The sequence below is a fragment of the Cottoperca gobio genome, chromosome 1, assembly GCF_900634415.1.
Source record: "Cottoperca gobio chromosome 1, fCotGob3.1, whole genome shotgun sequence".
Lineage (NCBI taxonomy): Eukaryota > Metazoa > Chordata > Actinopteri > Perciformes > Bovichtidae > Cottoperca > Cottoperca gobio.
In genome coordinates, this window is record NC_041355.1 from 9529455 (window position 1) to 9547533 (window position 18079).

General features: G+C 42.0%; 1 protein-coding gene across 2 annotated transcripts; it reads left to right on the forward strand.

Annotated features, from left to right (window-relative positions):
* The first annotated feature begins 2021 nt into the window (after positions 1 to 2021).
* ankrd49 (ankyrin repeat domain 49) lies at positions 2022 to 8620 on the forward strand. Of its 2 annotated transcripts, none has more exons than XM_029443234.1 (3): positions 2022 to 2106; positions 3019 to 3261; positions 7898 to 8620. In XM_029443234.1, the coding sequence occupies exons 2-3, from the start codon at positions 3043 to 3045 to the stop codon at positions 8372 to 8374; spliced, it is 696 nt and encodes a 231-aa protein (XP_029299094.1). In that variant the 5' UTR covers positions 2022 to 2106; positions 3019 to 3042; the 3' UTR covers positions 8375 to 8620. The 2 variants fall into 2 exon arrangements, with proteins under 2 accessions (XP_029299094.1, XP_029299101.1); XM_029443241.1 differs by having other exon boundaries at positions 2047 to 2106; positions 3023 to 3261.
* The last annotated feature ends 9459 nt before the right edge of the window (positions 8621 to 18079 follow it).

Here is an 18079-nt window from a genome sequence, read left to right on the forward strand (position 1 = left end):
TGATTTTTCTTGAGTTTCTTTCTTTAACTTGTTGTTACCCTAATTGTCTCTTTTGTATTGTATTGTATTCACTTTCTTGTTGAAGTGAGAAGATCAGTACCACGCTCATGTTTTTAGGCTAAATATAAGATAAGATTCATTACCGCCGATTGAATATCCGGATATTGTGAACTACCTTGTGCTACAAACGTTGTGGGCAACCAACTCACAAATGAAGGCATACAAGAGCTTAGATGCTTATAATTTATTTGTTTCTAGCTGGGTTGGTAGTCTATTTACCAGTCAGCGATAGGGATTTTACACCGGCCAAAAAAAGACAAAAAACACTTGGTTGTGAGGTGAGAGACGGCAAAACACCTTGTCAGTCCAGAGGTAAAACGAGAACAATGCTGGTGGCTTCATCTAATGAAAATATTGAGACGTTTTATTCTGGCATTGCTGCTTCTGGTTTAAAAGCTGCAGTACTAACTCTTGTTGCACCCTAGAACGAGGAATTTGTACCAAAAGAGACAGAAGGCATCCCTAAAACATTGATCACACTTCACAGCGATGAATTCATGGCTATGAATTCTGTGGATTTGTTTAGTGCCTGTGAGAAGGTTCCCATTTCCATAACAGAAGAAGAATGTAAAATCAAACTACAGGCTCAATCCAAAGTTTGGTTCAACCAGCGTGCTGGAAGAATTACAGCATCAAAATTGAAAGCAGCCTGCCACACAGACCCAGCAAAACCCTCAAGGAGTTTAATAAAGAGTATCTGCTATCCAGAAGCACACAAATTCACATCTTCAGCTACCAGGTAAAAATGGTTATTTTCATTAGAAATAATAGTTATATTTCCCAACATTTTCTCCCCTTCCCCTCAACACACACTAGATAGAATCATATGAATCTAAAGTTTTGCAATTATTATAGATTGTTGCATCTGAAAAAGCATCACTAGATGTGCAATTTGACCAGTTCAAACACAATTGTAATACATTTTTCAGTCTTTCTTTAGATGGGGTTGTACACATGAAAAATTTGCAAGAGAAGCATATGAAAGAAAGATGTGTGGAGCCCATGAGCACTTTGTTGTGTCTGACAGTGACAGTGGCCTCATCTTGGAGCTTCACCCGATGGAATGGTGAATTGTGATTGCTGTGGTACTGGATGCTGCGAGATAAAATGTCCATTTTGTTATAAACAATCAACAATATGTGAAGCTGCTACTCAAAAAAACAGCTGCTTAATTGAGATTGACAGCAACATATCACTGGATCACAAACATGCATACTATTATCAAGTACAGGCCCAGATCTTCATCATTGATGTGGAATACTGTGATTTTGTGGTTTGGACTGAACAGGATATTCATATTGAACGCATCTATGCAAATAATGTATTTTGGGAAGCAGCTGTAGCCAAGGCTTCTAAATTGCACAATTACACAATTGTGTACTACCAGAAATATTAGGAAAATGGTACACCAGGCCTATTACACTTAATGTAGAAGAAGAAGAGGAAGACTCAGATGGTGAAAGTGGGCCCTGGTGCTATTGCAGAGAAGACATTCAAGGAAGCCAACTCATTGGGTGTGACAATAATAATTGTAAAATTGTTTGGTACCATATAAAGTGTCTGAGAATTGACCTAGCTCCAACAGGACAGTGGTACTGTCCTTCTTGTCAGGCTAATCAATAAATGCAAGTACATGTATGTGTAATTTATTTTAATTATTTAAATGACAGTGTAAATAATATTATTTCAAGGAAAGTATACTAAAACTCTGACAAAACATCAAGGCGCATGAGTACTAAGAGGAGTTCTTGAAACTTTGTTAGAGAGTTGAGAGTGCCTGAATAAACAAATCCACCACATATTGACATTACTTGCTGTAGTATCATGACATTTGCAAGTCCAGTGTAGAATTTGGTTTTCTCTTCATTTATCTGAAAACTGGCTTCAGTTAAATCTGCGACAGGATTACAGCTATGGAGATACAATCACTCCGAACTGCAATATAATCTCGAACTGTGAGAGGCAGCAGTGAGCCACAAGGCACCCAGTGTGCCGGGAATGCAAAAGAAGAAGAAGAAGAATGTGTTTGTTTTGAAACACTAGAAGGTGAGAGTTAAACCGAAACCGATTGGATTTTTTTATATAGTTTAATTTGAAATGAGAAATGTTGCTTTAACATTTATGTGTAACGTCAATGTACATTTCAAACATGTAACCGTTGTACGTAAGATAATGTGAACGTAAAGGGAACGTTGGCTTCACCACATTAGAGCATAACAGCAGCTAGCTACATTACACTAGCTAACAGTTACGTGTGTTGAACGGTAACGTAAATGCCGTTGTATCTACTTGTCTTGCTTCACGATGGCTAAAGCACTTTATAACGTACACTGTTGCCATTTCATTAGGTACAAAGCTAGATTATTTAAAGCTACTTCTACACTAACGTTACTTTACTACTCGTTACCACAACAATCCGGTTGTTAGGTTCGGTTTTTATTGAAGCTGTTAAAGAGGTGATAATTAATAATTAATGTTAAGTGTTTCTTACATTTGGTGTAACCTCATGGATATAACAACGGATACAGTATTATAATATGTACGTTTTGTGATTCCACCAAACAATTGTTTGTTTGTAAGTGCATACAAAATAGAAAATAAAAGTCAGAACAAAATTACAGGACTGCAACTGATAATTATTTTAATTTTCTATTAATATGCATTGTTCTATATTTTGATTTCATTATTGTATAATTATTTTCTCAATTAATCGTGAGACAACTGAAGACATCGTGACATAGTTCAGCTTTCAGGGACAGTTTCAATGTTTAAAATCCCTGTGATGATCCCAAGACCGGAGATATAGATATAATAGCACATTGAAGTTACGTGGGTTTATATCAAATTCAATCCAAGGACAACTCAAATAAAAGTGTTAAATGTTAATACTCTAAATAGTTCACTGTTCAACATTCTCTCGTACCATCTGCGTCATCTCTGAATTTAATTTATTCTCAGTTAGTTTGATCAAAACATCAAGTGATGGAGTTTCCTGAAGATTTCAACCAGCTTGAGCTTCTGAATACACATGGACATCTGATCCCCCGAGGGGCCAGCAGCCTGTGGACGGGAAGCAAGGATGAGGAGGAAGAGGTGGAGGAAGAGGAGATGGACCACAGTGAGGAGTGGTATCTAGAAAAAGAAGAAACTCTCAAAGACAAACCAGATGCGCTCATTCTGTGGGCAGTGGAAAACAATCGCGTAAGTGATGTTTTGTTCTAGCACAACCCTCAGAACCCAGACTTCACCTGTGTTGCCCCACTAATGGTAAACGGGTTAAACTGGGTTTGAGGAGATGAAGATGGCTGCTACAGGATCAACCCATGCAGCTCATTATTTTAGTAGTAGTCCAACCTTTCAGGTGTCTTTCACCTCACAGGGAATTACTGTCATTTACAAAAGTTTTACCAGTCTGGGTTAGTTGGTGTTGACAGTCGGCGTGTGTGTGTGTGTGTGTGTGTGTGTGTGTGTGTGTGTGTGTGTGTGTGTGTGTGTGTGTGTGTGTGTGTGTGTGTGTGTGTGTGTGTGTGTGTGTGTGTGTGTGTGTGTGTGTGTGTGTGTGTGTGTGTGTGTGTAAAAATGTTTATCTTATGTGTTCCGATCCAGTCACTTTGAGGTTTATGCTCCTTCCTGATTGTCAAAGACCTACAAATCAAGAGGACTCCCCCTCCTCAAAAGTCCCAGTTGAACCCCTACACTTCTAGGTTTTTTTAGGGTTGTCCTTCCGTCTGTCCATACAATTCTTGTGAACGTGATATCTCAGGAACGCCTGCAGGTAATTTGGTAGTAGCGACCTGTCAATCACAAGTTAGCCACACCCTAAAGCAAACGCTGCTTTATCGTCTATTTTACTCTAAATGGGACTATAATTTACAAAATGAACATCATGCTGTATTGAATAAGACTTGAAACTAGCTATCGAGACCATAGACTCCTCAGGAAAATGTTTACTTACTGAGGTAATAAATAAAGTGAGAAGTCGGCTTATTTTCTCATAGACTTCTATACAACCGTATTTCTTTTTGTAACCATTGGAGTCGCCGCCTGCTGGACTTTAGAGATAATACATATTGGAGGCAATTCTGCATTGGCTTCACTTTTCAGAGCTGGAGGTTGCCTCTTGGGATGAACTGATTTAGTTCAAAAACAAGGTCACTGTGATCTCACAAAACATATTTTTGGCCATAACTCAAGAATTCATATTCTAGTTTCAATTTCATACAAATGTCTAGTACGATAAATTAATGAAGTGATGACATTTTGGACAGACATGGAAGTACAAGGGAGGTCATTCTAGTGTTTGGTTTTTATAAAAATTCACCCGTAAACTACGACATCTGTCTCTGCCTGAATGTCAAAGTTGAAGCATCTGTCCATTACTGTGACAAACCGGATGCAGAAGTCAGTTTGAAGCATTGGATCACCGAATTGACTTTTCCCTTGGAAGCATTTACCAAAAATGTGTTCCTGTCAGATTGGGAGGAAACACACAGACAACACAGTGAGGTCTGAGTCAATACTGATGCTGTATAAATTCAGGACCGTGTGACAGTGCTAAGCTCTGGGCTGCCGTGTCAGGCAAGATGTGGAGGAAGCTGATTTTAATTGAGAGGGAGTATTTATTTGGGAGCTTGGGAGGTCAAGCTCACAGGAATGCAATAAGTGATCACTTAAGCGGAGTAACTTATTAAAGCAATTAGGCCTTTCACCTTTATAGTGCCATAGCAGTTTTCTGTCAAAGGGCTAAGTGATCTCAACCGGCCACTGAGAAATGATTTCAGTTAATATTATGTAGTGAAAGATACACGTCAATGTTTTCAATCTGCAGCAGAGAATGTTTAGACTCCTACTCAATTCACCTCATTTACACTTTTTCATACCATAGTTAGAAAAAGAAGATAAACTGAAGTGCTACCTCAAAAGCAATTAGTCTCTAGGTCGTTTGCTTGTGTTTTTTCTGGTGTACATGCCAAATATTTTAACATTTCCTCACGGGAATAAAGAAAGAAAAGCCTCGCTGTTCTCCGGCCCACCCTGCCTCGACCAAATTTGTGGTATCATAGTACATGTTTGGGGATAGACTTCTAATTGTCGTGTTAGACTATCGTCTCGCTTAAATTTGTTTGCAATTTTAAACTGCAATGATTAGTTGATTTATTAATTAGTTGACCTTAATCACTTAATTGTCATTTTTCAAGCAAAAATGCCAAACATTTCAGTGTTCCAGCTTCTTAAATGTGCGGATTTGCGGCTTGTTCTTGTGTTAACGTGATAATAAAATGCTTTATCAAAATATTTTATTTTAATCCATCATAAAAATAACAGCCCCACTACCATTGCACTTACCTTAAGCAGTTTGTATATCAACATATCAACATATATGGTCATTAAAGTACATTTTCAGGAAATATCATAATGAATAACCAGACAAGGAGATTTGTGATTGTGTGTGTCACCATGACGCACTGCAGACCTCTCGCCTCCCTCACTCACCCCAACAAACCTTTCTCCAAACTGTTAGTGTGTAAGCTGCATGTTATTATTTATTACATAGTTGGATGGTATTTGTGTGCCTGCTTTGATATTTGATATTATCTCTTTTATTAGGTTAAATAAAAAGCAAGAGGAGCCTAATGTGTTCGTGAGAGACTGGCTACCATGCTAGTTAGGAATAAAGTACCCAGCATTGCTCCATTAAGTAGGCATTTGCAGAGTGAAGTATTTATGTTAGAGAATTTTTTATTTAATTTTGATCAAATTCTCAGAGCCCAATGTGACACATTTAAATATGCCTAGGCCATATGAAGAAATATATAAATATAACAATATTTTTGACCAAATACTTCTATCTATAGACCATTGGAGCTTTCACTAAATATTTACATCATCAGATTACTGATAAATAATCATCTGTAATGTGGATATAGTGCCTTAGTGGGTAAAGGCAAATAATAGAACATCTAGAATAGTCTGGTTGTCAGAAAATGACATCACTTTACTGTAATGCAGCCTTTAAAACAGGAAAAGACTCGTGTGCCATATTACGATATTCAAAGTATAAGACGATATCTAGTCTCATATCACCATATGGAGGTAATATCAATATATTGCCCGGCTCTACATTCAAATGTGTTTTTTCTGTCGAAGCAGAGACTAGTTTCAGCTTTTGATAAAAAAAAGATTAAAATGATTGTAGGAGAATTAAGGGCCATGTAGTAAACACTTTAATTGTCCTATTAAGTGGTCCGGACTGCAGCTGTGCACAGGGTTGAGATTTGACTGTTTCATTTCCACGTTTGAAATTGTTGACATTTATGAACACATTGAAGTGTTTAATTTAACTTTAGATATCCTCTTTTGTGCTATTTCAGCTGGATATCCTTTTTAAAACCTTTTTTCCTCTTAGTTAATAATTCCCTCCAGAAAAGGAAAATCATGAATACGCTGTAAAAACTTCTTGCGCGCTAATGACAAGATTGAAAAACCTTTTGTTTTGTCTCTCTGGTCTTTTTTTTTACAATAAGACTATTATGCCAATTCTGTAAACAATCTAAGAAAGCAAAAGAAAGAAAGAAAGTAAACACAACACTATTGTATACAGAGTGTACAGTCAATAAATGCTGAAATTACGCTGAAGAATGGAAAAGCTGTGTGACTTTTCTTACCACGAGGCAATACATGGCACAGAGGGAGCGGTTGAACATATTTAATGAAACCTGAAACCTCTTAAAGGCACAACAAACAATATGTACCCTTTGGGTAGTTAAACAAAGCTTCACTTGGGGGGGGGGGGGAATCTGCCTCAAAACGTATTTATTCACAATTCATTATGTACAACTCTGTTTCCATGTAACCGTTTTATTTATTTATAACATAAATAAAACAAATCTTTGCCACATTTTCTGTGAAGTATTTAGTGTGTGATGAGTCGTCTTGAGCGTGATTTCCGGTGCAGTGACTTTGCATTTAGAGTCACTATTTAGAAACGGTACGTTTTTCCTCTTTGTCAAGGAGGTTCTGTAAGAGTAATCTTTACTCATTATGTTCATCTAGTGAGGCCTTTGACAAGGTGAAATCATCTTCTCAGCTGTGTCCCACCAATATAACACAAAGATTACTCTTATAGGTTTTAACAGCTTTCAACTAAATTGCGAGGAGACCCAAATAAATGGAGTGTGGGCGACATGCGAGGCGGCAGGTCTGACAATGAATCTTATCAAACAGTGAAAGGTAGTGGAGATGTTTTAAAATGTCATTTGATCCTGTCAGATTTTAAATTGACATTCCGCCAACTTTACACGTAATGATGAGTTTACTAGTCATGGCTAGTACCACTCATCACGTGAAAGCAGTTGTATAACGTGTTGTGTGGCTCTAGGGCTAGCTTTGTCAAGTCTGAGAAAATCAAACTGGGGATGTCAAGTTTGAAAGACGGGAAGGGCACATACCAGATTAGTGAAGTATTGAACCAATACCAGCTCGAGATCTGCTGCATCAACTTTAACAACCCAATCTTTATGGAAGTGTAATACAGAATTCAGATGAATACGAATTGGGCAAAAACCACGACCACCCGTCTCAAGCCAGCACTGTGCTGGTCAGCTGTGGAGCACAAGATGCAAACAACACTGGGTTATGTTCTATTAATTATTGCTCTACAGCACTAGTTTCCAAAAGACTCCACTGGTTACATTCAAGTTATCAGAAAAGAACATTCTTGCCATGTGTATGCAAGTCTAGAGGAGAGGATTAAATAACCACAGTGATAAGTAATTAATAAAACATATCTAATTAGTTTGTAGTTTCCTCAGCGTTTCTGCATTTCTTTTCCCCTCAGGTTTCAACAGTCCACAGGTTGTTAACTGCTGATCCGTTGCTGGTGGATTGCTGCGATGAGGACGGATACACTCCACTGCATCGGGCAGCGTACAGCGGCCATGTTGATGTGGTCTCTGCTTTAATCGCCGCTGGGTCTAAGGTTAACCCTCGCACCCTGGACGGCTGGACACCCCTTCACAGCGCCTGCCGCTGGAGCCGCGTCACTGTGGCCACTTTTCTCCTGCAACATGGAGCCCAACTGAACGCCCAGACCAACGGTGGGCTCACAGCGCTACACCTGGCCGCCTCCAACACCACCCCCTTCAGAACAGACTCTCCTCACACGTTAGAGCTCCTGCTCTCTCAGCGACACCTGAAGCCGGAGCTCCGCAGCAGCAGCGGGGAGACGGCCGGCGAGGTTGCCCGACGTACTGGCCCACATCACGTCCTGTTTGAGATGGTAGAAGACTGTGTCAATGTAGTGCCCACCTCGTGAATGAAGAACATGGGTGCAGATGTTTTTACCCTCTTCTGTACGGCAGGTACATGAACGTTTATTTTGCAGATATATTCCAGTTATACACACGTTACTTTAACTTGTTCACACATTAAACTGCTCATAAAATGAACATATAATCATATGAATGTAAATATGTTTGTGTGCTTGTACCCATGACAACTGTTGATGTGCATGGCCATCATCGCAAAGCAACGCATCATAATAAATAATGTATTTTTGGAATATTATTGTCTTTGCATCATGGACCTTGAAAATCAATTATGTTTTTGTATATATAGTTTTTAGTCTTTTGATTGATATCCAGCCACTTACTGATGTAGGACCTCTCTGAAACTGGACATACTCAGGGTTTCTTTCACAGGCATTACTATCATTGTATGTATTTGGCATCTAATTTGTAACCTCTTCACGGATTACATAAATTAACCTTTGAATGTCCACTTGTTTAATCCAATGGTGCACTTGATCCTGAGGTTATCGAACCAAAGCAACAGCTCTACAACCTTCTGAAGCCCTTAAGCTTTCACATATATTAGCAGATGAGATTTGCTTATTTGTCATTACGGCTCACCTTGGTGAATATACATAGAGGAATGTTAATTAATCAAATGCTCAGAGTTTTTTAACACCATTTACTAAAGCACCAACAGCAGTGTTTTTGTTGCAGAAATCCTTGGCTGAACTGAGGTTATTATCAGTAAGTAGCTTTACATTTTGAAGGAATAGTTTAATGGTTTAAAAGAAAACTAAAAACAATGAGAAATTCCAATTGCAAGTACTCATAGGCCAAAGTGACACTTTCACAATGCTTGTTTTGTACAACCAACAACAAAACCTTTAAAATTAAAATTCTTAAAATAATTAAACGGAAAAGAAACAAATCATTTGTGAAGCTGGAATCGTGAAAAATGACTAATAATCAAAATAGTTGCTCATTTATTTTCTGTCAAATCGACTAATTATTGTCGGGTAATGAAATGTATAATTATTTTGTAATGTGGAACCATCACCTTATCGTGGTGGAGAGGTTTGTGTGTCCCTATGAACCTGAGAGCTGTGTTGTCTGGAGCCTAGTGCTCCTGGTAGGGTCTCCCAAGGCAAATTGGTCTCAGGTGAGGGGCCAGACTAAGAATGGTTCAAAAACGACTTCATGAAAGAAAGGGAAAGGAAAGGAGAGACCCTGCCCGGAGGAAGCCCGGGGCCCCCGTCTGGAGCCAGGCCCAGAGGGAGGGCCAGACAGCGAGCGCCTGGTGGCCGGGTTTGCCACGGAGCCCGGTCGGGCACAGCCCGAAGAAGCTACGTGGTGCCTCCCATCCATCCATCCTGTGGGCCCACCACTCATGGGGAAAAACCGCTGGGGTCGGGTGCGCTGTCACACGGATGGCAGTGATGGTCAGGGACCTCGACGGACCAGACCCGGGCAGCAGAGGCTGGCTCTGGGGATGTGGAACGTCACCTCTCTGTGGGGGAAGGAGCCGGAACTAGTGCGGGAGGTTGATCGCTACCAGTTGGATCTGGTGGGGCTTACCTCCACGCACAGTCTTGGCTCTGGAACCGTACTCCTGGATAGGGGTTGGACTCTATTCTTCTTCGGAGTTGCCCAAGGTGTGAGGCGTCGGACCGGGGTGGGGATACTCACTAGCCCCTGGCTGAGCGCCGCTACGTTGGAGTTTATCCCGGTGGATGAGAGGGTCGCCTCCCTACGCCTTCGGGTTATGGGGGGGAAAACTCTGACTGTTGTTTGTGCCTATGCCCCAAACCGCAGTTCTGAGTATTCGGCCTTCTTGGAGACCCTGAATGGAGCCCTGCAGGGGGCTCCAGTAGGGGACTCCGTAGTCTTGCTGGGAGACTTCAACGCACACGTGGGAAACGATAGAGACACCTGGAGAGGCGTGATTGGGAGGAAGGGCCTCCTTGATCTAAACCCGAACGGTCGTTTGTTGTTGGACTTCTGTGCTAGTCATGGAATGGCCATAACAAACACCATGTTCGAACATAAGGATGCTCATAAGTGCACGTGGTACCAGAGCACCCTAGGCCAAAGGTCAATGATCGATTTCGTAATCGTATCATCTGATCTGAGGCCGCATGTTTTGGACACTCGGGTGAAGAGAGGGGCGGAGCTGTCGACTGATCACCATCTGGTGGTGAGTTGGATCAAGGGGTGGGGTAAGACTCTGGACAGACCTGGTAAACCCAAACGGGTAGTGCGGGTGAACTGGGAACGTCTGGAGGAAGCCCCTGTCCTGGGGATCTTTAACTCACACCTCCGGCGGAGCTTTTCAGCCATCCCTGTGGAGGTTGGGGGCATTGAACCTGAGTGGGCGATGTTCAAAACCTCTATTGCTGAAGCTGCGGTGATGAGCTGTGGTCTCAAGGTCTTAGGTGCCTCAAGGGGCGGTAACCCTCGAACACCGTGGTGGACCCCGGTGGTCAGGGAAGCCGTCCGACTGAAGAAGGAGTCCTTCCGGGTTATGTTATCCGGGAGGACTCTGGAAACAGTTGCAGGGTATCGAAGGACTAGAAGGGCGGCAGCTTCTGCCGTGTCAGAGGCAAAGCAGCGGGTGTGGGAGAAGTTCAGAGAAGCTATGGAGAAGGACTTTCGGTCGGCACCAAGGTGCTTCTGGAAAACCATCCGGCACCTCAGGAGGGGGAAGCGAGGAACCATCCAAGCTGTGTACAGCAAGGGTGGGACCCTGCTGACTTCAACTGAGAAGGTTATCGGCCGCTGGAAGGAGCACTTTGAGGAACTCCTGAATCCGACTAACACGCCCTCTATGGTTGAGGCAGAGCTGGAAGCTGATGGGGGATCATCGTCAATTTCCCTGATGGAAGTCACTGAGGTAGTCAAACAACTCCACAGTGGCAAAGCCGCAGGGGTTGATGAGATCCGTCCAGAAATGCTGAAGGCTTTGGGTGTTGAGGGGCTGTCTTGGTTGACACGCCTCGTCAACATTGCGTGGAAGTCTGGGACAGTGCCTAGGGGTTGGCAGACCGGGGTGGTGGTTCCCCTATTTAAAAAGGGGGACCAGAGAGTGTGTGCCAACTACAGGGGTATCACACTTCTCAGCCTCCCTGGTAAAGTCTACTCCAAGGTACTGGAAAGGAGGGTTCGGCCGGTAGTCGAACCTCTGATTGAAGAGGAACAATGCTGATTCCGTCCTGGTCGTGGAACAACAGACCAACTCTTTACTCTTGCAAGGATCCTGGAGGGGGCCTGGGAGTACGCCCATCCGGTCTACATGTGTTTTGTGGATCTGGAGAAGGCGTATGACCGGGTCCCCCGGGTGATACTGTGGGAGGTGCTGCGGGAGTATGGGGTGAGGGGGTCACTTTTGAGGGCCATCCAATCCCTGTACGCCCAAAGCGAGAGTTGTGTCCGGATACTCGGCAGTCGGACTCGTTTCCCGTGAATGTTGGCCTCCGCCAGGGCTGCGCTTTATCACCAATCCTGTTCGTGATTTTCATGGATAGGATATCGAGGCGTAGTCGTGGAGGAGAGGGGTTGCAGTTCGGTGACCTGAGGATCTCATCGCTGCTCTTTGCAGATGATGTGGTCCTTATGGCATCATCGGTCTGTGACCTTCAACAGTCACTGGATCGGTTCGCAGCCGAGTGTGCAGTGGTTGGGATGAGGATCAGCACCTCCAAATCTGAGGCCATGGCTCTCAGCAGGAAACCGGTGGATTGCTTACTCCGGGTAGGGAATGAGCCATTACCCCAAGTGAAGGAGTTCAAGTACCTCGGGGTCTTGTTCGCGAGTGAGGGGACAATGGAGCGAGAGATTGGCCGGAGAATCGGAGCAGCGGGGGCGGTATTACAGTCACTTTACCGCACCGTTGTGGCGAAAAGAGAGCTGAGCCAGAAGGCAAAGCTCTCAATATACCGGTCGATCTTCGTTCCTACCCTCACCTATGGTCATGAAGGCTGGGTCATGACCGAAAGAACGAGATCACGGGTACAAGCGGCCGAAATGGGTTTTCTCAGACGGGTGGCTGGCGTCTCCCTTAGAGATAGGGTGAGAAGCTCAGCCATCCGTGAGAGACTCGGAGTAGAGCCGCTGCTCCTTTACGTTGAAAGGAGCCAGTTGAGGTGGTTCGGGTATCTAGTAAGGATGCCACCTGGGCGCCTCCCTAGGGAGGTGTTCCAGGCACGTCCAGCTGGGAGGAGACCCCGGGGAAGACCCAGGACTCGGTGGAGAGATTATATCTCCTCACTGGCCTGGGAACGCCTCAGGATCCCCCAGTCGGAGCTGGAGGATGTGGCCCGGAGAAGGGAAGATTGGGGTTCCTTACTGGAGCTGCTGCCCCTGCGACCCGATCCCGGATAAGCGGTAGACGATGGATGGATAAAAAAAAAATTTTTTATGTTGTTTGGTAGCTGTCCAATAATTGTTTAATTTATCCTGAAATGTAGTGGAGTAGCAGTATGCAAAGAAAAGACTCAAATGCAGTGCTAGAGTAAATGTACTTTCCACCACTGATGTTTTACAACCCAAAGAATATCTGACCGGGCTCGAAATGTGTTTTTTTACTTAAATGTGTTTTTTGGAGTCAGAGTGCAGGCGTTTCTCAGGTTACTGTGACATTTTACTGCTGTACACTGACACACAAAACCTTCAGAGAATATGTTCATATCTGCCGATAGTGTTTTGAGATTCATGATCCCACTTTTCTCTCACAGAGTTAATGTCAAAGACACATTTGCAGAGCTTGCCTGCTGTTTAGTCCTCCTTTATTTAATGTAATTTTATTGTATTTAAGAAGTGAAGTTACATTATAACATAAAACAGCAGAGGGTTGTACGGCTTTAAGGGCAGACAGTACAGAACATAAACAATACGATAATAATACAATTATATTACAAAAGTTTAATATTGTGGTAATACACATTGTTAAATATTTTGTTGATGCACTTGATATAAATGCGGGCAGTAGCAGGAAGTACCAGAGGTGTTCTAATCATTTCCTAGAAACATTTATTGTGCAGGGTTTCCTGCAAATGACCAATTCCTAAAATTGGTACTGATTATCGGGAGTCAGCTGGAAATGCACAAATGTAATAGACAAAGTGCTTTTTTCTGTGTTTGTTCTATGCAGATTAGCTGCATTAAAAGGCATCGCCGCAAATAAGGTTGAATAATTCCAACAAATAAATTAATATTTAGATTTTTTTTAGATTGATTTTTACAGTCATTAAAATGTTAGCTGTTCTGCTATTAAATGTACAAAGAAAAATGGATTAATTCTTAGGAATTTATGAATAAGTGGGTATTTACTCTATGTACTGTCTTAGAATATTGTGGGAATAAAATGAAATAATAGTCAAACATAATAGAATATGAATTTTGTCACGAATTTCAACTTTGACTATTGAGATTTGATCTATCCGTCATTAAATGAGCAGTTTATTCTACCTTTCCATGTCATCTTCTAACATTACTATTGTAATAAGTAAATGCAGAAAGTTTAATTTAATCAGATTTTAATTTCTCAGATAGATAGATAGATAGATACTTTATTTATCCCGAGGGAAATTCAAGATGGTTCAGTAGCTCCAAGTGATGTGGAAAACATCCAGTCTGGACCCCGTTCAGACATCAGGTCTTGGAGGAGAAGCCCTGAAGTCTTTTGTAGTTGTTTTTTTACCCTGAGTTAAAAGCCCAGTCAGGGGACCAGGACGTCGGATGAAATAATCGCAAAGCACACCTTTGGGCAGACAGGCAGGGGAACCATTACCTCCAGTCGAACACGCGGACCCACAATTAACCTTGTTTCACAATCCAGATGCAACGACAGAAGAACAGAAAGACAATTATTCTCTTATAATATCCAAGGTTCAATGGGGTTTTTAAGCTTTAGTCATTACATGTAAAACTTCTGAATAAAAGGGCTGAGCTCAATCACATAAATGTTGGAGTTTCATAAGGGGGTGATGAGGGTCCTTACCAGTAGAAGTATAGTTATGATAATAATGATAATGTCAAACCTCTTACTCATACTTCATGGTACCACAACAAGCTGTAGACACAACATTAACATATTATTAAATTGTTATGGCGAACAAGTTGCTCAACCAGCAGACAAGCAGCAACATTATTATTCCAACACGTCCTCAAAACTAAACAACAGAGAAGTTGTTTGCCAATGACTCCCAAAACATCATATATGACCGTTCTAGTGAAAGTGTCGATGTGGTTAACGCTGGGAAACAGAATTACTTAGTTAGGTTTAGGAAAAGGTTGTGGTTTGAGTTATAACTCTCTTTTAACTTCTCTCAACCATTTTAGAGGAACATATCTGTTTCTTTAGTTCCCAAATGCTCCGCTATGTTTACTAGCTAGTTGCTAACTTTGTTTGGTGCTGACGGGGTAGCATACAGGGGGTGTGTCAAACAGCTGCCTGCTGCTGAAAACAACAATATGAAAGTGAACCAAAACAGTAAAGTTGGGGACCGTAAAACCAGTAGTTGATATCTGTAGGTTTGTTTATTTATTTACCAGGGACAGTGCACATTAATCAACATTTCAGTTTCCACCTCAATGTAAATATGCCAGAGTTAGCTAATGGGCTCATTTTCACAGTAGTTCCTGGGCAGGATCATCACTGAGGGACTCTTTTCACATTACACACAGTCATTATTTTCATCGTTAATCCAAAAATACGGATTATTGCAGCTTTAACAAGGTTACAAAGTGCAAACATTTAAAACTGTGATCCGGTGGAGACTGTCCTCCCGAGATGAACAACAGTCAGAAAGTGTCTCAAAACAACAAATGTTGACGTCCAAATGACAAAGTTTATTTCATCCAATCTGCTCCCTGGTTTAACCTGGTTTGATGAAAACCTGTGCACGCCAACTTGAAAGACTCCGCAACAAAACAGGTCTCACAATTTACTCCCAAGCCTACAAAGACCACCTGCAGCTCTACAAAGATGCCCTCTCCCGCGCCCGCTCAACCTACTACTCTCAAATAATTCACTCTGGCTCTGGAAAGCCAAAAACACTCTCCTCCACAATAAACAAGCTCCTCAGCCCCCTGGACACCACCTCCTAGTCATTCACAGTCGACAACTGCACCTCTTTCTTCTCATTCTTCTAAAGGAAAGTAGACGACATCTACAGCAGCTTAACCACCACTGCACCTGCTCCCCCTCAAACCACCTGTCCCCCCTCATCCTGCCAGCCCCTGTCTCAGTTCTCCCCAGTCTCCCCTACTGACCTCTCTGAACTCCAGCTTTGTCAAGGCCTGCCTTCTTGATCTCTCACCACTTATCATAAAACAGAAAAAGAAAGCAACAAATCCGCAAACTAAAACAAAAGTCGAGAAATCTTGAAAGTAAATGGCGTTCCAATAAATTGGAAGAATCTCGTTTAGTCTGGTTAGATCATCTTAAAACGTATAAGAAGGCTCTCCGTAATGCCAGAGCAGCTTATTACTCTTCCTTAATAGAAGAAAATAAGAACAACCCCAGGTTTCTTTTAAGCACTATAGCCAGGCTGACAGAGAGTCACAGCTGTACAGAGCCTTCTATTCCTATATCTCTTAGTAGTGACGACTTCATGAACTTCTTTAACGATAAAATTAGAATTATTAGAGACAAAATTAATCTCCTCCTGCCCTCAATTGGTAATGACTTAACTTCAACCTCCAGAATTTCAAAAACATTAGTCACTCCTGAAATATATCTAGACTGTTTTACTCCAATCAACCTTAACCAACTAACTTCAATAATCTCATCGTCTAAGCCATCAACCTGTCTTTTAGACCCGATTCCAACTAAACTGTTTAAAGAAGTTTTACCCTTAATTAACACCTCGTTATTAAATATGATCAACCTGTTTCTATTATCTGGCTACGGACCACAATCCTTTAAAGTAGCTGTAATAAAACCACTTCTTAAAAAGCCTAGTCTTGATCCAGAGGTTTTAGCCAACTATAGGCCGATATCTAACCTTCCCTTTCTCGCTAAGATCCTTGAGAAAGCAGTTGCAAAACAGTTATGTGATTTTTTACATAATAATAGTTTATTTGAGGTTTTTCAATCCAGATTTAGAGTTCATCATAGCACAGAGACGGCACTGGTGAAAGTTACCAATGACCTTCTTTTGGCATCAGACAAAGGACTTGTCTCTGTTCTTGTCGTGTTAGACCTCAGTGCTGCTTTCGACACTGTTGATCATGACATTCTACTACAGAGACTGGAACATTGTGTTGGCATAAAAGGAACTGCACTAAGCTGGTTCAAGTCCTATTTATCTGAGCGATCTCAATTTGTATGTGTTAACGATAAATCCTCCATGACAGCCAAAGTCAGTCTTGGAGTTCCGCAGGGTTCTGTACTTGGACCGATTCTATTCACCTTATATATGCTCCCTTTGGGCAATATTATAAGGAACCACTCTATAAACTTTCATTGTTATGCGGATGATACCCAATTATATCTAAACCAATCAATTGGCTAAACTTCAAGCATGCCTTAAGGACATAAACACTTGGATGTCTAGCAACTTTTTGATGTTAAACATAGACAAAACTGAAGTTATTATACTTGGCACTAAACGCCTCCGAAACGCATTTTCTAATGACATAGAAGCTCTGGATTGCATTAATTTGGCCTCCAGCACCACTGTAAGGAATCTTGGCGTCATCTTTGATCTTTTAACTCCCAAATAAAACAAATCTCATGGACTGCCTTCTTTCATCTACGTAACATTGCAGAAATAAGACACATCCTGTCTCAAAATGATGCAGAAAAACTAGTCCATGCATTTGTTACTTCAAGGCTGGATTACTGCAACTCATTGTTATCAGGTTGTCCCAAAAAGTTGCTTAAGACTCTTGAGTTGATCCAAAATGCAGCGGCACGTGTATTGACAAAAACAAGGGAACGGGATCGGGAATAGAATTCAAAATCCTTCTCCTGACTTACAAAGCAATTAATGGTCAGGCTCCAGCATATCTTAAAGATCTCATAGTACCTTATAAACCAACTAGAGCATTGCGCTCCCAGACTGCAGGGTTACTTGTGGTTGCTAGAGTCTCTGAGAGTACAATGGGAGCCAGAGCCTTCAGCTATCAAGCTCCTCTCCAGTGGAACCAGCTTCCAGTTTGTGTTCGGGAGGCAGACCTACTCTCCACATTTAAGAGTAGGCTAAAGACTTTCCTTTTTGATAAAGCTTATAGTTAGGGCTGGCTCAGGTTTGCCCTGGATCAGCCCCTAGTTATGCTGCTATAGGCCTTAGACTGCCAGGGGGACACCTCCCTGCTCTCTTCCTTCTCTTCCTCTCTCCTCCCCTCCCTCTCTTCTTCTCCCTCTCTATCTGTATGCATTTATGTAAATGTATGTTGCTAACTCATCATCTGGGGCATCGTCCCCGGAGTTTCTGTGTCTCATGTGGCAGCTTGCCACTGATAAAGTTTACGTCAGGATCAGGAATCGTGGCTGCGCCTGCTGCCCTGGTCCTGCTGGACACCGGGAAGCCTTTTTGACATTTTCCTGGATTCATCCAAACTTTCTCTTTTTCAACACAACATAATTTCTGTCAAATGTTGTATCTGTACTATGTTGTTTATCCTGTACATACGACATCTATTGCACGTCTGTCCGTCCTGGGAGAGTGATCCCTCCTCAGTTGCTCTCCCTGAGGTTTCTTCCATTTTTTCCCCTTTAATTGTGG

Coding starts and splice junctions, on each gene's coding strand:
- ankrd49 (XM_029443234.1), top strand. CDS start 3,043: ATGGAGTTTCCTGAAGATTTCAACCAGCTTGAGCTTCTGAATACACAT. Junction 3,262..7,897: donor GGGCAGTGGAAAACAATCGC/GTAAGTGATGTT, acceptor TTTTCCCCTCAG/GTTTCAACAGTCCACAGGTT.